General features: G+C 38.4%; 1 protein-coding gene across 2 annotated transcripts; it reads right to left on the minus strand.

Moving 5' to 3' along the window:
* Positions 1 to 4,198: 4,198 nt before the first annotated feature.
* GCG (glucagon) lies at positions 4,199 to 14,251 on the minus strand. 2 transcript variants are annotated; one of them, XM_004577118.3, is made up of 6 exons: positions 14,094 to 14,251; positions 10,949 to 11,049; positions 9,316 to 9,477; positions 7,558 to 7,695; positions 5,454 to 5,597; positions 4,199 to 4,807 (listed from the first exon to the last, which is right to left on the minus strand). In XM_004577118.3, the coding sequence occupies exons 2-6, from the start codon at positions 11,038 to 11,040 to the stop codon at positions 4,801 to 4,803; spliced, it is 543 nt and encodes a 180-aa protein (XP_004577175.1). In that variant the 5' UTR covers positions 11,041 to 11,049; positions 14,094 to 14,251; the 3' UTR covers positions 4,199 to 4,800. The 2 variants fall into 2 exon arrangements, with proteins under 2 accessions (XP_004577175.1, XP_058520190.1); XM_058664207.1 differs by lacking the exon at positions 4,199 to 4,807 and having other exon boundaries at positions 5,450 to 5,597.
* Positions 14,252 to 23,802: the final 9,551 nt, after the last annotated feature.

Raw genomic sequence — 23,802 nt, forward strand, 5'->3', positions numbered from 1 at the left:
CCCAGTACCCACGGATGCCAGGGGAGTTGCATGGTTATGCTCAGTTCAGCCCATCAATCCCCTCCACTCTTGAGCAAGCATGCTAGTATGGCAGTCCTATAGGGGTGAGCCACGAAATTCCCCACAAAATCTGCCCCCAGACCTGATTACTGTCATGGCCAAGGCTGTGACCCATCCCTGTTCCGACACTAACTGGTGGTGCTAGTGTGATCTAACCCTACTAGCTAGGATTCCCAACCCTAGCTTCAGTGTGTGCCGGTGGGTGGTGGTCAGTGGTGGTCAATGCAAACTAGCCCAGCTCGGGTCTCCCACATTGACAGTGCACTAATCTGACCCATAAAGATCCTCCAGCTTCCCCACCTCCAAATCACTCAGTCTCAGCCCCCTTGCTTACCTGTAAGTGTAGTGACCTTGCCTGTGGAAGTCCCCCATAAGTCATTCCTGACCTGCAACACACTCCCTCCGGGGTTTTCCCTTTCACACATCCCCATAACCCTTCCCTGAGCAAGCACAGTTCCTGCAGCTGGGAGCACATGGCTTCCCCAGCCTGGTCTTCCTAAGCACAATGTTCTAGTGGGGTGGTGTGCTGTCCTGGAGTTCTGCTTGCCTACCAGGGGCCCATGCTCCTGGCATGCATGTTGGCCTGGGACCTTACCCCTCTGCCCACCCAAGATTCAAGTACAGTCACAATTCCCCAAGCTCAGTTCGCCAGTACACCAAGCCAGCATGCTAACCTAGTGCTCTCCCCTCCCCCGCATGGGATCAAGCACATGCAAAAATTTTTACGCTCCATTCAGCTACCTGGGTGTGAGCCCCTAGATCCCACATGCCCTACGAGTGCCATCCTCCCTGGTTCCCTTCCAACCTGCAGCCCCAGGCCCCCATGACCAGGTGCTCCTGCAGTTGACGATGTCAATTTTTAAAAATCAAATTTTCTTAAAAATTTTATCAATTTCTTTTAGATGTTCATACTTCTTGAACACTTGTAATAGTCACAATTTGTTATAATCTGACCCATTTCAGTCTGATTCTCAATTCATTTTTATATTTTTAGATTTTATATTACATATTCATATTTTGTTTAACAAATAAGATAATGAAAACTATGAAGCCACAAATAAATACAAGGAATCACCTAAGAACAATAGTGAAGTGACAGAATCCCATGTAAAATATGGCAGAATAATTATTTTCACACAATAGTGTTCTGATATCTAGATTTTAGAATAAAGGCCCTCATGAGCTTCGGTGTACATCTGACAAGACCCGTTCCTTCCTGTCCTCACTATCCTTGTGTTATTTTCCTGAGGTTGTCTTAATACGATATCAGAAGTATGTGGTATTAGACAAAAGATATTTATTGTTTCACAGTTGAAAAGGCAGGAAGCTCTGGGTCATGATGTCTGCAGGTTGGGATTCACCGAAGCCTTTGTCTTTGGCTTCTAGTTGGTTGGTCTTTGCTGCTTCTTAACATGGTCATCTCCCATGCATGTGCAGCCTTGGCTTGTCCTTTTACATTCAAATTCTTTTTTCACAAGGATACCAGACATATTCCTCTAATTTAAGCTTAATGTAAACATTTTTGTTAACATAAAGGGATCATAGTTTGTGCAATTCATAGATACAGTTCAAAGAAAACAACTACCTCATTCACTCCCTTCCTCTTAATGCCCCATTCCCCTCCTCCCTCTTTCTTCTCTTTTCATCAGGTTTTGCAAAAATCATAATTTTAATCCACAATATATTCACGGACTGACTTCACCACTGCCCATAACATACATTCAATAAGTAAAATGTAGGAAGACCACAATTCCACAGGCGTATAAATAAAGGCTAAAAATGACAATCATTTTCCAAAAGGACCATGTTATTTCTATACATCTTTTTGTATGCTGTATAAACTGCCATAAAGCTGAGAACACATGTGTGTATATAATCTTTTCAATATTGATTCATGGATATTCGCAAAGGATTTGTTTCATTTATACTAGTGAGTCCGATTGTTGCATTGTTTTCCATTCTTGTAAAATCCTTGTCATATTATTGTAACAAAGATTTCCTGGCTTCATAAAATGAGTGGGGAAAATTTTCTTCTTCTGCCTTGATCTTAAAGAGTTTATATAATATTTTATTTTTTGTTCCTGAAATGTTTAGAAGACTTCACCTGTGAAACCATCTGGGCCTGAAGTTCCTTTTTTGGAAAGATTTAGAAATAACAGATCCAATTTCTGTAATTCATAGATCACTATTAAGATCTTAATTTTTTGCAGCTATTTTAGCAGTTTTTTAAAAGAAATGTATTCATTTATCTAATTGTCAAATACACGGGACACAGGATTTGAAATAATAGTCTTGTTAGTTTTTGTTGTTGTTGCCTATAAAATCTTGAGATGTTCACTTTTATTATAGGACTCCCTTGCTTTTCTTAATGACTTGACTCACCAGAATGTTTAATGTTTTATTAATCTATTTAAAATAACTTATCTGTGTTCATTTTTATTATCCATTTCCTTCTATTTCATTATTTTCTTCATTATTTCATTTTTTTGAAATTTGGTATCTTTTTCACCATTTTTTTAAAAAACAGACCTACTGATTAATAAACTCTGAAAGGTAGAGTTACAGAGAGAGAGAGAGATTGAGAGATTGAGATTGGGGCATCTTTCATCCATTGCTCAAATGGCCCCATGGGGTCAAACTGGGCCAATCCAAAGCCAGGAATCAACAGCCAGGAGTTCCTATTGGGTTTCTGTGACACTGAAGGAACCCAAGCACTAGGACATCTTTTGCTGCTTTCTCAGGCACATTTTCAGGGAGTTTCTAGGACTTGAATAGATGCAAGTGGCATCAGAGGTGGCAACTTTCCCCACTACAGCACAATGCCACACCTTCACATTCAGGTTTTTAAAGGTGGAAACTTAGGCCATTGATTTTCAAGCTTCTGTTCTAGCATTTTATTCATATCTCTATATTCTTAAACACTTTTGTAGTTCCATCTGAACTTTGAATTAATCTTTTTTTTTTAAAGATTTATTTATTTTATTGCGAAGTCAGATATACAGAGAGGAGGAGAGACAGAGAGGAAGATCTTCCATCCAATGTTTCACTCCCCAAGTGAGCCACAACGGGCCGGTGCGCGCCGATCTGATGCCGGGAACCAGGAACCTCTTCCGGGTCTCCCACGCGGGTGCAGGGTCCCAAAGCTTTGGGCCGTCATCGACTGCTTTCCCAGGCCACAAGCAGGGAGCTGGATGGGAAGTGGAGCTGCCAGGATTAGAACCGGCACCCATATGGGATCCCGGGGCGTTCAAGGCGAGGACTTTAGCTGCTAGGCCACTGTGCCAGACCCACTTTATTTTTTTCAAGTGATAACTTATTCCTAGAGTTTGAACCACCTGTTCAGGATCCAACAGCAGGCATTAGCCATACTTAGTTAATATCTAATTCAGGACAAGTTCTTTATTATGTGAATGAGTAAAAGTGATTATCAAAGATACTACTTCAAAAATTGCTACTCCTTGCCAAATTATATAAGTAATTGACAAATGTTGCAATATTATTGGTGGATAATATCTCCCATAATAGTCACTACAGAGGTAAAGAAAGAGTTGGCGCTGCTCTACATAGCAATGAAAACTTTGGGCATGGCAGCAAGCATCAATCTGACCCATGATACTGGTCACAGCAGACTATGAAGACAAGGCTACAGGTCATTCTGGACAAGCTCAAACGCCTGCAGATGTCAGGCAGGTGAGGTGTATAAACAAGATGAGCCCCAGATGTAGGTAAGACATGAGCATACACAGGAGTCTGTTGATGTCCATTGAGCACGTGGAGGTGGCTCTGTACTGAGCTGAGTATTAAGTACCTGGCTCTTTAAGGACCTGATATTTAGTTCTGGTAGAGCTTTCCATTTTGGATCTAATAATATTGTATGGTTTATTTTTTCAAGAGAAGCTAGAAATTAGTATTTTCCTATGACAGACTCCAAATTTTTAATGGAAGCTCAAAATGTTAAGGCACTGGGCAGGCCATATGGATGTGCCGGATTTGACCTGTGGGCACCAGCTTAGGACAAGGATATATTTGGAAGGAGTTGGGGCCTGAAGAAGGGGATCACGCATGGAGAAAACAAACAATAATAAAGAAGCTTGAAAACTTTATTTAAAATCATCTTTGATATATTGAAAGCTGAGCATTTCTGTAGCAAAGGTTTCAAGAAGGATATTCTTTTTCCAGTTTTTCCACTGTGGCTACCAATTTTTCCCTTCTACCAATGTAAAGCAGACACATCAAGATTATAATAATTTATGTTTACAAATTATATCATAGAAAAATAATTTGAATGCTAGCTATAAACAGGTTGAATATGTAATCCAAAGTAAGAAAATAAGAGGATAAAACAGTTTCAGATTGATATTGTAGTAATATTTTGAGAATGGATTATTTCATTTACTATCTTTTGGCTACCCAGTGCTAAAAGAAAATGTATTTATTGGCATGCAAAGCAATATGGCTTCAGAATACACCTCTTGAATTTACAGAACTTAAAATTTCAAACATTCCAAGTGGGTGGCGGATGCTGTTGTAAAGATGGCCTTGACATTGTAGCAATATTCTAAGAATAGATTTTTCATTTACTATCTTTTGGCTACCCAATGCTAAAAGAAAATATACTTATTGGCATGCAAAGCAATATGGCTTCAGAATACACCTCTTGAATTTATAGAACTTAAAAATTCAAACATTCCAAGTGGCTGGCAGGTGCTGTTGTAATAATGATCTTGACTAGTGATGGATTCACTTCCTAGAGTTGAGAAAGAAAAGACAAATATTTAACATGACTACTGTAACTGTAACTAGATGATATCACTAGTTTATATGGAAAGTATTTCAGTGATTTATTTGGATAAAATGTGTTTACCAAACCCTTCATCTGTAAATATCTCAGTCTTTTAGACTCTTAAGATATTTTCACTTAAATATGGCTTTTCTTAAGGTCTTCCAAAGATATACAGTTACATGAATAATTTATATAAAGCAATTAAAATCTGCCCACCATCAAAATAATAGGTGGAGTTCTTGGTGTTTAACTTTTACTAGTATGCTTACTAAAGCTCAAATGTCATATACACCAGCAATTCATCTTTGTGTTGAAGTTTAGCAATTTAATATGACAGTAATATGTAAATGCAAAATTTCTCATTTCACTCCTGGCATCTTGTCTCTCATAGACACTGAGATATGTTTTTGGAATGAATGAGTAATTGGTTACAAACTGTAATTTAAAAATAAATAAAAGAAGCTCTGAAATGATTTAAACATGCAAAATTTTATTATGTGATGGGACAGTTAAGCTTCCCCCCTCCACACGTGAAGAACAACTTGTAACAGAAAATGTTTCCATTTAGGAAAGTTTTGATGGCTTTTATAATGAAGTAGAAAGCAATCACCTGTCAGTGATTTTGGTCTGAAGCAACCAGTTTATAAAGTCCCTTGTGGCCAGACTATCAAGAATCGCGTTCATCTCATCTGAGAAGGAGCCGTCAGCATGTCTACGGCGTAGCTCTTCAACAATGGTCACTTCTTCTGGAAAACTGAAAAAATGTGGGCTGAAGTCAGCAGTTACTAGGTGCCTCATATACATGCACAGGGATTGTTTACCACTACTAACATGTGCAAGGTCAGAAAGCAGTAAAGGATCTTATTTATAGAAAGCCTACTATGAAAAACTTAAGAAATTTCATACAAACTGGCAACTGTTGAAAGGTAGAAAGTTGCAGAGCTGGGCCAGGCACGGTGGCCTATTGGCTAAAAGTCCTCGCCTTGCATGCGCCAGGATCCCATATGGGCATAGGTTCTAATCCCGGTGACCCTTCTTCCCATCCAGCTCCCTGCTTGTGGCCTGGAAAAGCAGCAGAGGACGCCCCAAAGCCTTGGGCCCCTGCACCCACAGCATGTGAGATCCAGAAGAAACTCTAGGCTCCTGGCTCCGGATTGGCTCAGCTCTGGCCGTTAAGGCCGCTTGGAGAGTGATTCAGCCAAGGGAAGATCGTCCTCTCTGTCTTCCCTCCTCTCTGTATATCTGACTTTGCAATACAAATAAAATAAATCTTAAAAAAAAAAAAAAAAAGAAAGGTGCAGAGCTGGGAAGGAAAACTAAACCTGTGTTTTCAATATTCCAGGTTGCTTCAAAGATTTTAAATATCGAAATATGGAATCTATTGGTGACATGATTATTTTGCCTATAATACAACAATTACACCCTTTCAAATCAGGGATTTTTGAAACATCCTTGCAAAAGACAATATTAAGAAATTAGAGCTTAGTCTAAAATCTACACTAGATTTTCCTTCTGGCTTTATGCCATGGTATTGGGTTTCCCCTTTAAACGCTATAAAATGTCCCCCAAGTACAAGCAACCAGTTTACTGCTGATTTTCTAAGTTTGATTGTGGGAAGCAGTGTTTAATACAGTAGTTAAGACACCACTAGGGATGCCCACGTCTCATATTAGTGTGCTTTGCTTTGAATCCATGCTCTGATCTAGATTCTAGCTTCCGGCTAATGCATATCAGGGGATGACTTTGCTGCCTGAGTTCCTGAAAACCCACACAGTAGGCCTGGATTGGGCTGCTGGCTCCTGGTGTTAGCCTGAGTCAGCTCTAGTTGTTGGGTGTGTTTAGGGACTAACCAAGTAAATGGGAGTTCTTTCAATCTACTTGTGTCTCTCAAATAATAAAGTAGTAACATATGTTTGAGTGTGAATATTGTCAAAATCTGGACAAAATTCTATTTTCTTTTTCTCTTAAGGTGTCTTTAAGTCTCGGCTTACTTTAAATCTGATTTAAAAGACCAGGGTGACACGTGAATTTTCTGACTCTCATATTTTAAATGTTAATCAAAATGGTCACAAAAAATGACATAGCTCAAGGGCCTGTCTGTGTTAAGATCCTAACAAGCAAGTAAGCATCTTACTCTCATTTTAAACTGTGACTCTTTAATACTTACGAAAATGACGAATATGGTTAATTGTATAGATGTTTCTACCTCTACATATGTTGTCATTTTATTAACCCATCATGTTTGGTCCATGTCTTCGTTATTACACTTTATGTAAATGTTTGTTAATGCCTAAATATATGTTGATCACATATGTAAATAAAGTTTTACTTAAACATAGAAATCTTTATAGTTTTCAGCACCGTTGATTCTATTTCTTTATCTTCAGATTCCCTGGGACAGTCATGTTTTAAGCTTGTTGTCTCATTGTAGTTTCAAAAGATACCCTGATTTAGACAGCAAGCTAAAGGCTAATTATAGCACAATTATAATGTGGAATAAAAATGCAATCCCATCAGACTCTGTTATTGATACTGGCTACCGAAGATAAATAAGCTCAACTTCTGTGTACTGTTCATCACCAATAGGAGTTATCTCATTACTTTGTAAGACTATACTAGTTGCTTCTGTAATCCAGATTTAGATAGAGACAACTATAGTCTTAAATTTTCTGCATCAAAGAGAAAAAATGTCAAATAAGATTGTGCAGACTTACTCTCGCCTCCCTCGGCCTTTCACCAGCCAAGCAATGAATTCCTTGGCAGCCTGGCCTTCCAGATAGGAACTTACATCACTGGTAAAGGTCCCTTCAGCATGTCTCTCAAACTCATCGTGGCGTTTGGCAATGTTATTCCTGAAAGAAACGTGAAAGTTAAATTGAAGCTCTGTCTGTGGCAATATGGTTCTCAGCTGTGGCAACTAGGGGCTCAGGATTCTTTGAGAAGGGGGTTGGGGTGTTTGGGAGAAGAGGGTGACGAGGGGATTTGTCTTGAAACCACATTAATTATCGAGATTTGAGATTGGTAGAAGGAGTTGACAACACTTAAGAAGGAGCTGAAGCTCCCCCTCCCTTCCCAGCCTTCCCATTTCCATCTCTGCCGCTGGTTGTTATAACCGCAATACTTTCTACTTTACTCTCAATAGGTAAGAGTTACCCACATGTTTTGTGACTCACAGGCAAGGCAGTGTTTGGTTCAGTTAGTATAGGGTCAGAGTCAGTTAACTGATTCAAAGAGAACGCAAAGGACCGTCTTGAAATGTCGTCCAAATGACGACATGATAATGGATGAAAGAAAACGTGTGATCTGCTAGCAATCGCGGAATGCTAAGACGAGGAGCCCACACCAGCCTCGCGCGGGTGCAGAGCTTGGAGGGGATGTGCAGACAGCTGCCTACTTTGCCCCTGGAAGGCCTCCTCTTCAATGCACAGCAGAGACTGCCTGAGAGTGAGGGATGCTTTACATTCACTTACCAAGTTGTGGCACTCTCATTCTGGAAAATGAGAACAGTTTGCATTTTTGTAAATTTGTGATGTCTCACGTTTAACTGATGCCGCCTATAGGTCTTGTCAGGGATCTTCCCGAGTGTCTGCTGGGATCCTGACAAGCAGCTTACCTGCAGGGGCTCCCTCCACTTAATGGTTAACTTTGGTTAACAATAGCTTCTTCTATTGCCTCTGATTAGTCCAGCTTTCACCCCTGCTTTCATTTTCCCCTCTCTCTGGACTTGCTTAGATTCAGGCAAATTGAAGTCCTTTATTCTGAGCATTACATTCCTCTAACTAGTTTGTATGTATATAACTCCCTTCTACTTGTGGGCCACTCTCCAAAGAAATTGTGAAATTCCACCATCTCTGTGAAACCTGTGTGGATAATTTCCTCCAATAGCTTAAATGTAGCAAAAGCCCAAACACTCGCACAGAAAATCCAACATTAAAATGTATGCCTTACGATAGGCGTGCTTTCTTCTTTGCCGCCTTCTCTCTTGATGCTGTGCGGCTAGGCCTTAATTTTAAATGCATATCTTGAATTTTATTCTACAAGAAAAGGAATGCATCTGTTTTCATTCCTTACTGTGATCAGCTTGGCTATGGGGCTTTAATGTGATCACAGTCCCGGGTTTGAACTCCACGAGGAAATGTTAAATTTGCTCTACCTTTTAGTCGGCCATTAAAGTTCTAACTATCCAGGTCTACAAAAGTCAATTTTCAGTTTTAAGGGAAAATGGGTGACCGTAAATATTACTAAAGCCATAGCTGGAAAAAAAATCACTTATGTTTTATGTCACACTGAAGATTGGATAAGGGGTTTTGAGGGGTAAGACATTTTGACGCCAATTCAAATGATAGCATCCTTAATCTTGAACACTACCAAAACTGAAAGAGTTATGAACACTACCTGATGAGCATGGTAACTCAGGACAGACATATGTAATGCTATTGTGTGCAAGTTTTGGATTAGGGTTAGATTCTTGCCTGTTCCTCTTGGTGTTCATCAACCACTGCACAAAATCTTGAGCGCGTCGGGAGTCCAGGTACTTGCTGTAGTCACTGGTGAAGGTGCCCTGGGAATGGCGCTTATCTTCAGTCATCAGATCCGTGTCATCAGGCAGGTTTGTCTGGGGAGCTGAGAATGACCTGTGAAGGCAAGTGAGGGGTACAGTGTGAATCTCTTTCAGAAGCAGTCTCAATTGAGGAATGTCTTCACTATAAAATACAGGACCCAGGAAGTAGAAAGAAAGATTCTAGAATATTGGAGAAAACCGTCTATAGTTTGGAGAGGTCTGTTTGTCATCAGAATTTCATCATTTAAGGGCAACAGAATATATGATTGTTCTGAATTCTAGTAAGAGATTTCCCAAATTACTTTTTTTTTCTGGAATAAGGCTTAAAAAGACTTTTATCAACTGATAAATATACCCATGATTCTGCATACAACATAGCAAATCAGAGACTCAAATATTTTAAGAACAATGGGTAACAAATTATTTGGGTGAAACTAAATTTCCAAGTACCCTTCCATACATGAGAACTAATTTAACAGAATTTAGCTTGCTAGTTACATGATAGCAAATAGTGAAAAAGATTGTCATAGTGGTTCAACAACAGGCAAGAAAAAGTCCATCTTCTAATTTGAAACTATACACTGCACACTTCATATACCAGTAGTCAACAGTTGGTTCATGCGATAGATATGTGGATAAACCATTCTGTGTGCTTAGTAATTGGAAACAAGATGCTGTTTCTATTTGTCAAATTAGAAAGATCAAATACTAGGGAGGACATTGTGAGCATTAAGTTTATACTGCTGAAGGGAGTGTGCATGTACAATAATTTTCTAGAAATTAAGTTGATATGATAGTCTAAAATCAATAAGCTCCTTGTATCCCTGAAACAATAGTTCTACTACTAGATTTTTTTAGCTTCTGGAGACAGTGAAAATAAAGGGAAAATGTTCATAGATGTGTCAATTGTAATGTTCTTTTTGTCAGAAAATCTGAAACTTTCTATTGTTCAACAGAAAATGAACAGTTAAGTAAATATTGTACATTTATGACATAAAATAGCATGTAACTGTTAACTATAATACGTTAAATAGATATTTGTAATGAAATAAGAAAAACACAACAATATGCTGTAAGGAGAAAAAGCCTGATGAATATCCATATAATCAATTGAAAGTTACATTAACTATAGGAAAAGAGTACCTTATTGTTTAAATATGGCAGAATGTTTTTGTATTTTGTATTTTTGTATTTTACACCAATGAATATACATAATTTTTACAATTAGCAGCAACATTATTTTTAAAGGAGCAAAAAAGAGAAAATAATTGTTCTGAATAATTAAAAGCTACTATGCAGAGTGTGAGTAATGAATGAATGCATTCAAGCCATCCTTAAAGTTCCAAGAACTATGATTTACAACACATACTCTAATTATTCCTGAGGAATGTGCCTTGATCACAACGACATTTTAAATTTGTCACACTGAAGGCTGTGGGAGAGTATTTGTTCCACACTACTGAGTCTCATCCTCAATCATAGTTTTCAATGTCTTTATGTCAATTATAGTGCTCCCTGTTGGTCCAGGTCTAAAGATGCAATACCTGATTTTCTCCTCTGTTTCTTGAAGAGAGCGTTGCCAGCTGCCATGGACCAGCATTATGAGCAATCCGGCCACAAAGTAAATGCTCTTCATTTTTACTGCCTGTTAGAACACAGAATGGGGTTGGAATTCAAGCACTCATGTTGACAGAGCCAGAAATTGAGGTCTTATTTGACTGTGCACTTACCACAAAAAGAAATGTACAACCAGCCTTATCAACTTTATTGATTGCATTTCCCGTTTTATTGCAAATTGTGGATTATATTTTTCCCCAGAATTTCTGAAGGCATAAAAAGGATAGAAATTGTATATTCTATCATTCAGCTTTTTCATTATTATTATTAATGTGGGACAGCTCTATTAATGATTATAAGGCTCATTTCCAGACTTGAAATTAAAATGTTCATGATAAACATTTAAAATAACTACTGTGTAATGATATGCTACATATGGTTAGCCTGAACAGCACCTTATCCATAATGCCACCCCTTCCACTATCAGTCTGGCTCTCAATTAATAGTCCTTCACTTCCAAGCATTTACATTATACCGCATTTCAACCATCTTAAAGCAGCCTCAGGCTACAACTTGGCATACCAGCTGTCGGTTCAGATGTATTATTCATTTATATTTTAAATAGTGTAACTTGGTCTAGACTTTGTAATTATAAAGCGGCCAACAGATTTGAGGTATTTTAGGGTGCTTTGACCTGTTCTAAATTAAAGGGAAAAATCATTTTAAAGACAAGCAATTTGCAACAAGAACTAATGTTTCTGGCAACTTGGAACAATCACAGCTAAGAAACTAAGAGATGACTATCATAAAGGAATTAGTGCTTGCTTCTGAAATCTTGGAAATGCCCAAGTTGTTCTTTATTTGGACTTAGTCCAGAGCATGTCATTCTTTGTTGGTGAAACCATAGACTTACTTGTGGGATACACTTGATTTCTTGCCCTCTTACCACCAGCAGATGTCCCACAAAGCCATAGGATGCCAAGTATGTGATGATGCAGTGTAGTTGGGCACAGAGACCACCATGAGAACTGGGTAGAACGCCCCCACAGAGCAAACTCCTTTATTTCTGAATGGAAAACTCAAGCCCTGTTTGTCTTGGACTTCTCTGCTACTTTGAAATCCAACTGTGTTTCTTTCAAGAAGTGGGGATTTCAATTTGAGTTTGTACTTATCCATAAATAATTTGAATGAGTATTTTTAGCAAAAGACATTTGGTTTGGAATACACATTTTACAAATATTATCATTTTAAACTATCAATCTTTTCTTTAACATCTGAGCCATATTTACTATCCTTCTCTGGCACTGAACCATACAGACTGTAATACCTGCAGTAGTAACTATATTCTTTGAAATATTAGACCTTTGTAAATTAGATGATCAACTAGACAGAGAAAAATAATAATTCTATGCTCACTCATTCCTTCATTAATATTAAATGGACAAATTGGCATTTGCTATGTTTCAGTTTTAGAAGTTGGGAAACTTTTTGGAGTCTTTGCCAACATTTTTAGGTACTGTTTCCTGATTCTCTCAGTCATAAGACGTATGTTTTCAGAAAGATTTGTAAATTAAAAAGAGCATTTTTTATAGGATTGTATCACTGTTGCAAAGTGTCTTGTTTAAGACTGTCAATTTAGTGCTGAAATTCCTTCCAGACAAAACCCCTGGGGATTTTGTAATATCTTCCATCATGTTCTATGGAGGCAAATTTTAACTGCCATTGTGGATGCTGACGGACTATGAAACAATCACAAAGAGGAGTTTTGAGGTCCTTTAAAACCAATCAAATGAGTTCTATGAAAAGAATGGATTGACTTAAACATCTCATTTATTTGTTTTTGAGTCTATGGAATTGTGAAACATGATAATATTAACCCATTCTTTGAATTCTATTGTTATAAAAGCAAAATAATCATGTCATTTTAGCATCAACATATTATTCAGTAAGTAAAGGATTTCCAACTACTTCCATATCTCCACTGTGTAGCCTAAGGAGAGCCTGAAAGTTTATAAGAAATCACAAACATCTATTCCAATTTAAGTGGAAGACAGAGTAACAACAGATTTTCTGAGCAGAAAATCCTGTAAGGATTAATCTCAGACCTAGGGAAGAAGATATTTACATTGTATCTCTAAGTGTATTGCATTGTAGAACACATACATGTTTTTAAAACTGACTACGTCTTTTCATAAGACGTTATCATGTGTGGAAAAATCATTTACTCCATTGGGAATCTTTGTAAATTTACTCTCAATCTTTAAGAGCTTAAATATGTGAGTAGTTCAAATCATTTTTAGAAATGATTTGAAAAAAATTTATAAATGTCCAAATCAGTTTCTACATCAAGTTTATTTTTGAATTGCATTTTCTGTGAACTTTGTAAAGTACCCTCATAGATAACATCTAATTTTTTTAAAATAAATATAATAAAAGTTTCCCCCAGTGTATAGCTATTCTAGCTTTTATTTACTATATAGCTTTGGTACATAACAAAGAATTATTAATCGCTGGTTTTACTCAGTTCTATGAAAGAAATCCCCAAAAGTAGATGATATTTCTTCTCTGCACCAACTACGCTATGTCTTGTTTGCCAGTAACTGATCTCATGGACTTTGATTTTTCCATAGACTTTTCACGGGTTTGAATTTCTGAGAGATATTGAATGTACTCTTTTGGAAAACCAGAGGTTTAATTGGTTAAGAGCAATTTCTGTTACAGCCTAATGGACACATTTCTGCTGAATTTAAAAGGCGCCTTCTGTTCAAAGTGGTATATACATCTATCAAATCCAAAGAAAAGAGATTTGTTTGTTAAAATGCTGCAACTTATTTTCGAATGCCGTTTTCATAACAATTAAGTCTGATAACAAGATCATCGATTCCAATCTTTGTTTTCAATCCTGTATCTTTGCATTGAACTATTTCTCCTACTCATCTTTGTGGCTTGACTGTGGTAAAGTAGATGTAAATACATTTGATATTTTATCATCTCAGTTGTGTCCCATCTATTATTCACAATGAAGTATAAGATGAAAGAACATTTTAATTCATAATATTTGCTTCATGAAAGAGTCTAAATTGTCTGCAAAGCAGGATGTACAGTTTCAGCATCATCCAATGTCAGTCTTACCTTCTGAATAACTGCCGTGTGTAGCAGAGCAGGTGGCGAGAGAGCAGGCCTCTTCAGAGACTTTGGGTGTGCTCTGTGCCCTGGGCGCTGCTCCTCTGCACCCAACTACAGTCCTTTTATATACTCTCAGCTCTCCTTGGCCTCACAGAAATTACGCTGACAATATAAATTTCTCATCTGTAAATAATGGGTTTTGTTACAAATGATTTCACTCGCCCACTCACTTTGCTCATCTGCATTCTCTGTGGGGTGGGGGGAGCGGACAGAAGAGACCCAGGAATTTTTTATTGACTCTTGTGTCTTTTTTTCCCCCACATTGGAAATGGAAAGGGCAGTTTGGAAATTTGTTCAGGCATGAAAATCACTCAAATTCACTAATGTCAACTTTGATGTTGACGAAAAAAGAGCTTGAAATTAGATAGTAGCTAGCCCCATTTTTAGCATGGCCTCATTTGAGAGTCTTTCAGTTTGATTAAGTCTTGTCAATTTAATAAGTGATCGATGATTAAATTTATAAGCATCTATTAAAATTAAGAAATCAATCATTCAACACATTCTTAAAAATTCTCTCACCTTCACTGTATGAAACTCATTTGTATTGTTTCGTGAGGAATTTTAAGGAGTGTCAGTTGAAGCCTCTTGAGACTTAAACTGAACTTAAAATATAGCAAGATGAGTATTATACTTCAAACCCAGGTAGTGGTAACAAGACAGGATATATTATTTATTTTTTTCTAATGCATATTTGAAAAGAGAACGATGCAGAAAGTTGCTAAAGAATAAGATATGGAGGACCTGATGCAGTCGCCTAGCTGCTAACATCCTCCTTTTGTGCACGCCGGGATCCCATATGGGCGCCAATTCTAATCCAGGCAGCCCCATTTCCCATCCAGCTCCCTCTCGTGTTCTGGAAAAGCAGTCATGGACAGCTCAAAGCCTTGGGACCCTGCACCCACATAGGAGACCCGGAGGAGGTTCCTGGCTTTGGATCAGCTCAGGTCCAGCCATGGCAGCCGTTTGGGGAGTGAATCAGTGGATGGAAGACCTTTCTCGCTGTCTCTCCTCCTCTCTGTATAGCTGACTTTCCAATAAAAGTAAATAAACCTTTTTTAAAAAGAATGAGATGTAAAGAAGATTGGCAAGATGAGTTGCATATTGTCACATTTATTGCCTTTTGTGACATGCCATGCAGCCTATAGAATTTCTAAGACATGATTTTCAGCACTTTGGAGATGCAGAAAGCTGTGAAATAATCTGGGCAGGCAGTGGAAGAACTAGTGCCAGCAAAGTTAGCTTTTAATCTTGCCACTGCTGACAGGCAGCGTGACCTTGGTCAAGTAATATACTTTCTGTGTCTTTGTCTCCTGATTTGTAAACTGAAGGGAGTGGTTGAGTGTCTCTTCCAAAACTAAAGTAAAAACAACACCATCTTTTCTAAACAGATTCCACTGTATGATGTACGTTGTGACTTTTATGAAAGTAAATGATAGTGGCAACTAGAAAAACTGTTAACTATTGTATAAACAGCTGCTTAAAGGCCATACATCAGTTTGGCATCAAATTGGGGAAGTGTACTGGGGGAGGTTGGTGCTTACTGATTACATAAAGGACTTACTGAGACTTTTCTAGAAATGCAGAATCTTATGAATCTTAATTTTTGAATCATTTTTAAATCATAATCTGCATTGTATTACTATCCCTCGGCAACTCTTATACATATTAAAATTTCTGAATCTTGTCTATATGAAACACCTCACTTTACTGCTTGCTAGTGTCTTGATCTGAGGATGCTTCTTGGCACTGCCAGCAGAGGGCGTAGGAGAGCAGAGAAAGGTGTCAAGCCTTAGGTTGGCCCCAGAGTTCACACACATAATTAAGACTTAAAGCTTGCGTTAGGCTAATATATGACTAAATCATTCAGTCTTTTGCTTATGATCTTCAAAAACATATCTATTGTGCATATTTTACTCACCATTTTGGGATATGCAGTTTTATATTTTCCTGTTGTCTATTTGAGATGTTTCTGTCTGTCTCTATTTTTGTCCCTCTGAGACACTACATGTCTGTAAAGAGCAGCCCTAAGAAGCAAGATCTACATAGTATGTATATGAATGCCTAAGCACATTGTTGGCATGTTAGTAAATACTTTTTCCTGATATTTAACACCAAAACTTCCTTCTTCCCCTCCACCTTACTTGTTTCCCATTACTTTAGAACAATTTTTTCTGAAGGATAACTCTTCTCACTTCACCTTCAGTCCATCAGTACTGATGATTGGGGTCTCCTGACCCTAAAATGACAAGCACCTTGAGAATGTAAATATAGCATGAACACTCCAAATATAGTTTCCTATGTCAGAGAGGCAAACCAGGCTTCTTCATAATCAGGCCCTGTGTTGTCAGAAATATGACAACTTCCAAGTACAATTTGGACCTCTAGATCTTTCTTCCAGTGACTTTCCCAACACCATGGTTTGCTTGGCCTTCGATTCCCATGACTGCAGTCATTCAGTGATCTAGGCCTAGAGCGAGTGGTAGCCCTGTATTTATATGACAGGGGCTTAAAGGGCACTTGGAGCGGAGTTCTGGATAGTGTTGTCTGGAATTTCTCCATGAGGTAACATGGGATGCCTGGTGGTTGCCACACAGCATTTACCCTCGGCTGTGTGACATGCCTCCCTGAAACCTCAGTGGAACTTGACATAAGAAACATAAAACATTTACCACATGGAATAAGAGTGAACATTTACATTATTTTTTTTCCAGAAATAATAAGATATTTGATAAAGGATTTCCTCCTTTCTTTGTAATTGTGAGAGCCAGAGACAATTTCACTGGCTTGTAACCTGTGAAGTTGCACAGGGCCGTATGTTTAGAGGACCCTGGGCTTGGTTTAGTACTCAGCACTTTCTATATTTAAAATCTTGATAATTTTTTGGACAACACTCCACATTTCTATTTTTTCAGCTGAAACATAGTCATCTCAGCAAATTATGTAGCCAGTCTTATTTATAATCTTCCCTTACAAAACCAAGGGTTGTGGAGTTGCTGAATGTTTACTTTCTGTAGCTGTTCAAAATACTTAGTCCAAAATACTTAAGAATGGCAAATTTGAGTTTCATTCTAGTGGCAGTTCTGGGAGTGAGGAAAATCTTTTTTAAAGATTAATTTATTTATTTGAAACACACACATACAAAGAGAGAGAGAGAGAGAGAGAGATCTTCCATCCACTGGTTCTCTCCCAAAGTGGTTGCAATGAGCAGCCCTGGCCAGGTCAAAGCTGGAGTCAGGAACTCCATCCAGGTCTCCCATATTATGGCATGCCCAAGTACTTGGTCATCCTCTTCTGCCCTCCCGGGTACATTAACAGGAAGCTGGATCTGTAGTAGAGGAGCCAGGACTTAAGCCACTGCTCATATGGGATGCTGGCATTGCATGAGGTGGCTTAACACCCAAAAAGAACTATTATTCATTTTTATGAATAATATATATATTATAAATATATATGCAATACTTTGGGGGTACAGTTTGATAATTTTTATGAAACTTACAAATAACTATAGCTCTTGACCCAATAAGACTAAAATACTACTCTGAACATTTGTTCACCAAAAATTTCCATGAAAACCAATGCCTGTATGTACAAGGCACCTTGTTGTTAATAAATTGGAATTAAACCAAGGAACCATCCACAAAGCACTCTTTAGAAAAAGACTGAGAAATTGTAAGTGTTGTGGTGCAGTGGGTTAAGCTAAAGCTGTGACACTCACCCCATATTAGAGTGTATGTTCAAGTCCTGCCTCATCTGCTTCTGGTCCAGCTTCCTGTTTATGCATCGTGGAGGTAGCAAATGACAACTCAGTTGTCATGAGTTTTTTGCCATGGGTCTGGCCTCTCACTGGATGTTTTAAGCTTTTGGAGAATAAAGCAGCAGAGACCGTTCTCTCTCTTCCTCTTTGCTTTTCAGGTAGATGGAAATAAAGAATAAAAATAAATATTTAAAGGAGAAAAAGCTGAGAAAATTCTTTTATTAGTAATATAGGAGATTCCCAGATACGTTTTTAGGTGACACAAAGAAAGTACAGAATGGAAACATGGATCATGGATGACTACTTTATGTGTTAGAAGGACAAAGTTTTTTAAGATTTTTTTTTTAAAATTTTCACTACCAAGTCAGACATACATAGAGAGGAGAGACAGAGAGCAAGATCTTCCATCCAATGATTCACTCCCCAAGTGAGCTCAACAGCGGTGCTGTGCTGATCTGAAGCCAGGAGCCAGGAACTTCTTCCAGGTCTCCCACACGGATGCAGGGTCCCAAGGCTTTGGGCCGTCCTCGACTGCTTTCCCAGGCCACAAGCAGGATGGGAAGTGGAGCTGCCGGGATTAGAACTGGCGCCCATATGGGATCCCGGCGCGTTCAAGGCGAGGACTCTAGCTGCTAGGCCACGGCGCTGAGCCCGGACAAATGTTTTAAATACACATTTACTCACAGTTGCATTAGAAATTGAAGCCACCAAACTATTCATTAATAAGAAAAAGTAGAAGCAAACCATGCCTTGGAATTCGCACCACGAGATACTGATCAACAACCAAAGAGGATGAATGGCAGCAACATGGGTGTATAGGATAGACATGCTGTGTAAAAGAAGGTGGACACGGGAGTGGGCATTGGATGCCACGGTTGTGTTGCTGCTTTGGACACCTGCATATTGGAGGGCTTGGGTTTGAGTTTCGGCTCCTCCACTTGCTGTTCAGCTTCCCGCTGAAGCTTACCCTAGGAGGCAGGATGTGATGGCTCAAGTACTTGGGTCCCCACCATCCAACTGAGAGACCCAGATGGAGTTCTAGGCTCCTGACTTCTGCCTGGCCCACTTCTTGCTGTTGGTGGCATTTGGAGCCATCTAACAGATGAAAGATCTCTCTCTGCCTGTCTCTTTTTGTCTCATTGCCTTTGAAGTAAAATGAATAGCTAACCATACAAAAGAAGATGGACACAAGAACTTTTATGTTGTATGAATATACATGTATTTATAGAAGCTCAAAAACAGACAAAATTAATGCTTTAAAAATTAAAATTGTGATTCCTCTTAGAAGGAGATGGTAAGGGTTGTCTACAAGGAAACTTTCTGGGGTGATAGAAATACCCTGTCTTATCACATGGATTTGTGTTACCAGATTTATCCAATTGCCAAAATAGTACAGCTGAGACTTATGATTTTTTTAAAATGGAATAGTTTAAAAGGGGAATACTGTGTAGAAATATGATACAACCATAGCAGAACATTGACAACTGTTGATGTTGACTGATGGCTAAAAGGTATTCATTCTGCTTATTTTATCTATGAAAATCTCCTTGCCTAACACTTAAAATCAATCCATAAAAAGGTGATTGTGGAGATATCAGCAACAACTAGTTTGTAATTGAGAAAGCTCGAGCGTTTGACCCTTCAGTTGCTAAGTAGAAGCAAATTAAAGGTAGTGAAGTTCAAAGCCGCATGGTGCAACAAAGCTCAGAGATGACATGGTAACATAGGCCAGAGCTGAAAGGTAGAGAAACGACTGCAGTGAAGGCTGAGAGAGAGCCCACCACTCAGGGATATGGAGACCACTGCTCTCCTTCTCAACACAGTTCAAGCCATGTGGCTGGGGTATGCCTCAGCTCCAAAACTGAAGACTGGATTTCAACTGTGACCAGTTAAGCTTTCCTGAGGAAATCCGGTTCTGATCGTCAAAAATCATCTCAGTATCCTATGTTCTTAGCTCAGAACACTCTTCATCTTAAAATAGGTGTGAGTCCTCAAAAGATTTTTTTTTAAAGATTTATTTATTTTATTACAAAGCCAGATATACAGAGAGGAGGAGAGACAGAGAGGAAAATCTTCCATCCGATGTTTCACTCCCCAAGTGAGCCGCAACGGGTCGATGTGCGCCGATCCGATGCCGGGAACCTGGAACCGCTTCCGGGTCTCCCACACGGGTGCAGGGTCCCAATGCATTGGGCCGTCCTCCACTGCTTTCCCAGGCCACAAGCAGGGAGCTGGATGGGAAGTGGAGCTGCCGGGATTAGAACCGTCGCCCATATGGGATCCCAGCGCGTTCAAGGCGAGGACTTTAGCCGCTAGGCCACGCCGCCGGGCCCGAAAAGATTTTTAAAATGTGAGGAAAAGTTTACGTGAACTGAGTTCTTTTTTAAACTATAAAGAATGAAAGAGCAGAAGACCAACTACTGCTAGGCTTTGAAAAATTGAAAATTGAGTTTGTACAAAATAGGAATCAGATGCCCTTGTCATCCTCGGGAGTGACTTGATGGGCTCAGGGATACAAGAGACAATTAGAGGAAGAGCTTCCAGAGGAAGTTCTGAGTTTGCCAGAGGATGTGAGAAATACTATTCCTGAGAGATATTTAAGAATCAGTTCATGACCCGTCCATCTGGAATGATTCTGAGGAAGCCTGCTGGAGTGTGGCGGGGGCTGGGAGGGATTTGGTAATCAGATCAATGGACAGTCTTTGTGCCCTGAGGCTCTGAGACCCTGTAGACTCACAAGTCTGTGCAGGGGACCGTGTGGCATCATGGCTGTGCATTCGTTGATTTTATCTTTTTGCAAGATCTCTGGTATAATGAGATGTTTAAAACTGTTCTAAGTTTCAGTTGTTATTTTTATTCCTGAAGGGAACAAGAAAGAAAGAAAACAAAATCACATTTGTACAAAAGAATCATATCTCATACTTTATAAGCAGAATATATATTTATAAGTATAAATACATATATATCATTGAATGCATGTGTTATGCTACTATTTTTCGCATATTGTAGCTATAAAAAACAAACCATATGTCATTACATTTATCCAACCTCTTGCTCATCTGGAAAGACGTTTTTTCTTCAGGCTTCTAAGAGTCTTTAATGTGAACCAATTAAAGCATTGCAATCTTTCAAAATCTTCTGTAAAAGGAAGCAACTTCAGCCATTAGAAAATGTAAAATTTGAAAACTACATGCTAAAAAAACTGAGGAAAATGTAAAGTGGAGTTATGAGCACTTCCTACAGGATGAAGTGCTTGTAGCTGTGCTTAACATTTTTGGCTGCTGCCTGAAACTTGTTCAGTGTTGTCAGTTCATACTTTATCAGACATATTACAAAGATACACCCAGTTTTCTGCCATTATTGAAGTAACATAAGCATGGAATGGAGGATAATTTGTAAAGCATTCTAGACTATTTCTCTGTTTTTAAGCAGAGCTTTTTTAATTCACCACAATCCATTTTTTGGCCATTTTATTCTTCAAATCTAGAAAACAAATGTTGAGAGTTTCATTTAAATTACCAAATCATTTTTTTTCTGCAGTCATAAGCGATTCTATAGTCAGAAATTCTCTGTACTGTACATCAGTGCTGACTTTATTTCAAAAAGTGAATTATTTCTTTGTTTCTGTATTATCGGGGACATGAACGTAAATTTTCTCTTCCATTTTAATAAAGCATCTCTTTTCTCCATAGTGCACACTAGGATATTAACTAAAAGCCATTCCAAGATTCAATAAATAGAGTCTCCTTTTCTTTCTTTCTCATATGTTTGGGCCTGTTTATCAGCATTCTCCTCTTTAAACACTGGTCAAGCAAATGCTAGAAGACAAGATCATTACTTTTTATACTTTTTAAAAAAAATCTTTTCCCCCAAAATTACTAGACATAATTCTTAGCAAAAGAAGAGATGATCCAACACACATCTTAATATTTGGTTTGATTTAAAAGCATTAATTTTCACCTAATGTGCTTATAGATTATGATAATGTGTCATTTAGCATGGTTGACACTAGTGCAAAGTAGAAATTGAAATTTTGAGGTTATTTTTGACAAAATGCCTTAGTAAAAACTGTAAAATTCATTTATCCCAAAGATTAGCACATGTTGCTGGAGAGTTGATTATTTTTTGAAAATTTCGCTTGTAATTCACAAATAATTAGGCAGTAGATTAATATAATGATAATTTGAAAAGTTTGTAAAATATTTTTGTAGTTTAGGTTGGATTGCTTTACAATTCAGGGATGAAACTCAGTTCCCCATTCTTGATCCCCCCGATTACCCTTTTCTAGCATTTACTGATTTTTTTTTTTTTTTTACCACAGGTAAAGCTTTTTAAACCTATTATTTTTCTAAATCTTCACAATGTCCATAGGGTTAAATATTGCTGCCTCCATTTGACAAATATCAAGTCAGAGGCTTAGAACAAGCAACCAGTTGTTTAAAAATCACATCTGGGATGGAATTCAAGCTCCTGCTGCCTTTCTAGAAAGAACAGTCTGGCAAAGTAGTCTTAGGAGTTCAAGCAGAATGTAAGCTCCTCATTAACTGTCTTGACCATTGTTTAAGTGTATTCACAGTTGCTAGCCATCTATCAAGCCATCTTGATACTAAGAAATTGGCAACAGAAATGTTTTTTAGTTTTTGTGAAGTGTATAACTCAGTGGTTTTTAGAAGGTTGTTCAATCATTGCTATAATTCCAGAAATCTTTTGCCGCCTGAAAAAGAAATCCTGCATCCACCAGCAATGATTTCCTCATGTTCTGTTTTTCAGCTCTGGACAACCACTAATACAGTTTCTCTTTCTAGATTTACAAATCCTGTTTATCTTATATAAACAGAATCAATCAATATATAATATTTTATAACCATATTTTTTTACTTACAGCAATATTTTCGAGATCCAGCATATTATACAAGTTATTAGCGCACCGTTTCTTTTTTAAAAGAGATGTTCATTTATATTGGAAGGGCAGATACAGAAAGGAGAGACACAGGGAAAGATCTTTCATCCACTGGTACACTCTCCAAGTGGTCACAATGACCAGAGCTGAGCTGATCCAAAGCCAGGAGTCAGGAGACTTTTCAGAGTTCCTCACATAAGTGCAGGGTCCTAAGGCTTTAGGCCATCCTCCAATGTTTTCCAGATCACAAGCAGGGAGCTGGATCAGAAATGGAGACTTCAGGACATCAATATGGGATGTTGATGCTTGGAGGTGGAGGATTGACTAGCTGGGCCAACACACCATGTTCAACACTTCCTTTTATGACTGAATGATGATATTCCATTCCATATGCATACAACATTTTGTTTACCTATTCATCAATTGATGTATATTTTGGTTGTTATCGCTTAATGCCATAAAGAATGCTACTATGAGCATTGATATACAAATGTATGTTCTAGATTGTTTCTAATTATTTTGGGGAAAATGCCTAGAAGTTAAATATTTGGGTTATAAAACCCTGTATTTAGCTTTTTTTTAAAAAAAAAAAGATTTATTTATTTATTATTGGAAACTCAGATTTACAGAGACAAGGAGAAACAGAAAGATCTTCCATCCCTCTGATTCACTCCCCAAGTGGCTGCAACAGCCGGAGCTGAGCTGATCTGAAACCAGGAGCCAGGAGATTCTTTCAGGTCTCCTATATGGATGCAGGGTCTCAAGACTTTGGACCATCCTCTACTTTTTCTTAGGCCACAAGCAGGGAGCTGGGAGGAAAGTGGAGCAGCGGGACATAAACCATTGCCCATATGGGATCCCAGTGTGAGCAAGGTGAGGACTGTAGCCACTAGGCTACCATGCTGGGCCCTTGTTTAATTTTTTGACGAACTGTCAATTGATTGCTTTCCAGAGTGATAGTGGAGATTCTGTCTCAGGAGAGAACCGGAACATCAATAAAA

Source organism: Ochotona princeps, chromosome 5 (assembly GCF_030435755.1).
Source record: "Ochotona princeps isolate mOchPri1 chromosome 5, mOchPri1.hap1, whole genome shotgun sequence".
Lineage (NCBI taxonomy): Eukaryota > Metazoa > Chordata > Mammalia > Lagomorpha > Ochotonidae > Ochotona > Ochotona princeps.

Coding starts and splice junctions, on each gene's coding strand:
- GCG (XM_004577118.3), bottom strand. CDS start 11,040: ATGAAGAGCATTTACTTTGTGGCCGGATTGCTCATAATGCTGGTCCAT. Junction 7,696..9,315: donor ATGAACACCAAGAGGAACAG/GCAAGAATCTAA, acceptor CGTTTCTTTCAG/GAATAACATTGCCAAACGCC. Junction 5,598..7,557: donor AAAGGCCGAGGGAGGCGAGA/GTAAGTCTGCAC, acceptor ACATTTTTTCAG/TTTTCCAGAAGAAGTGACCA.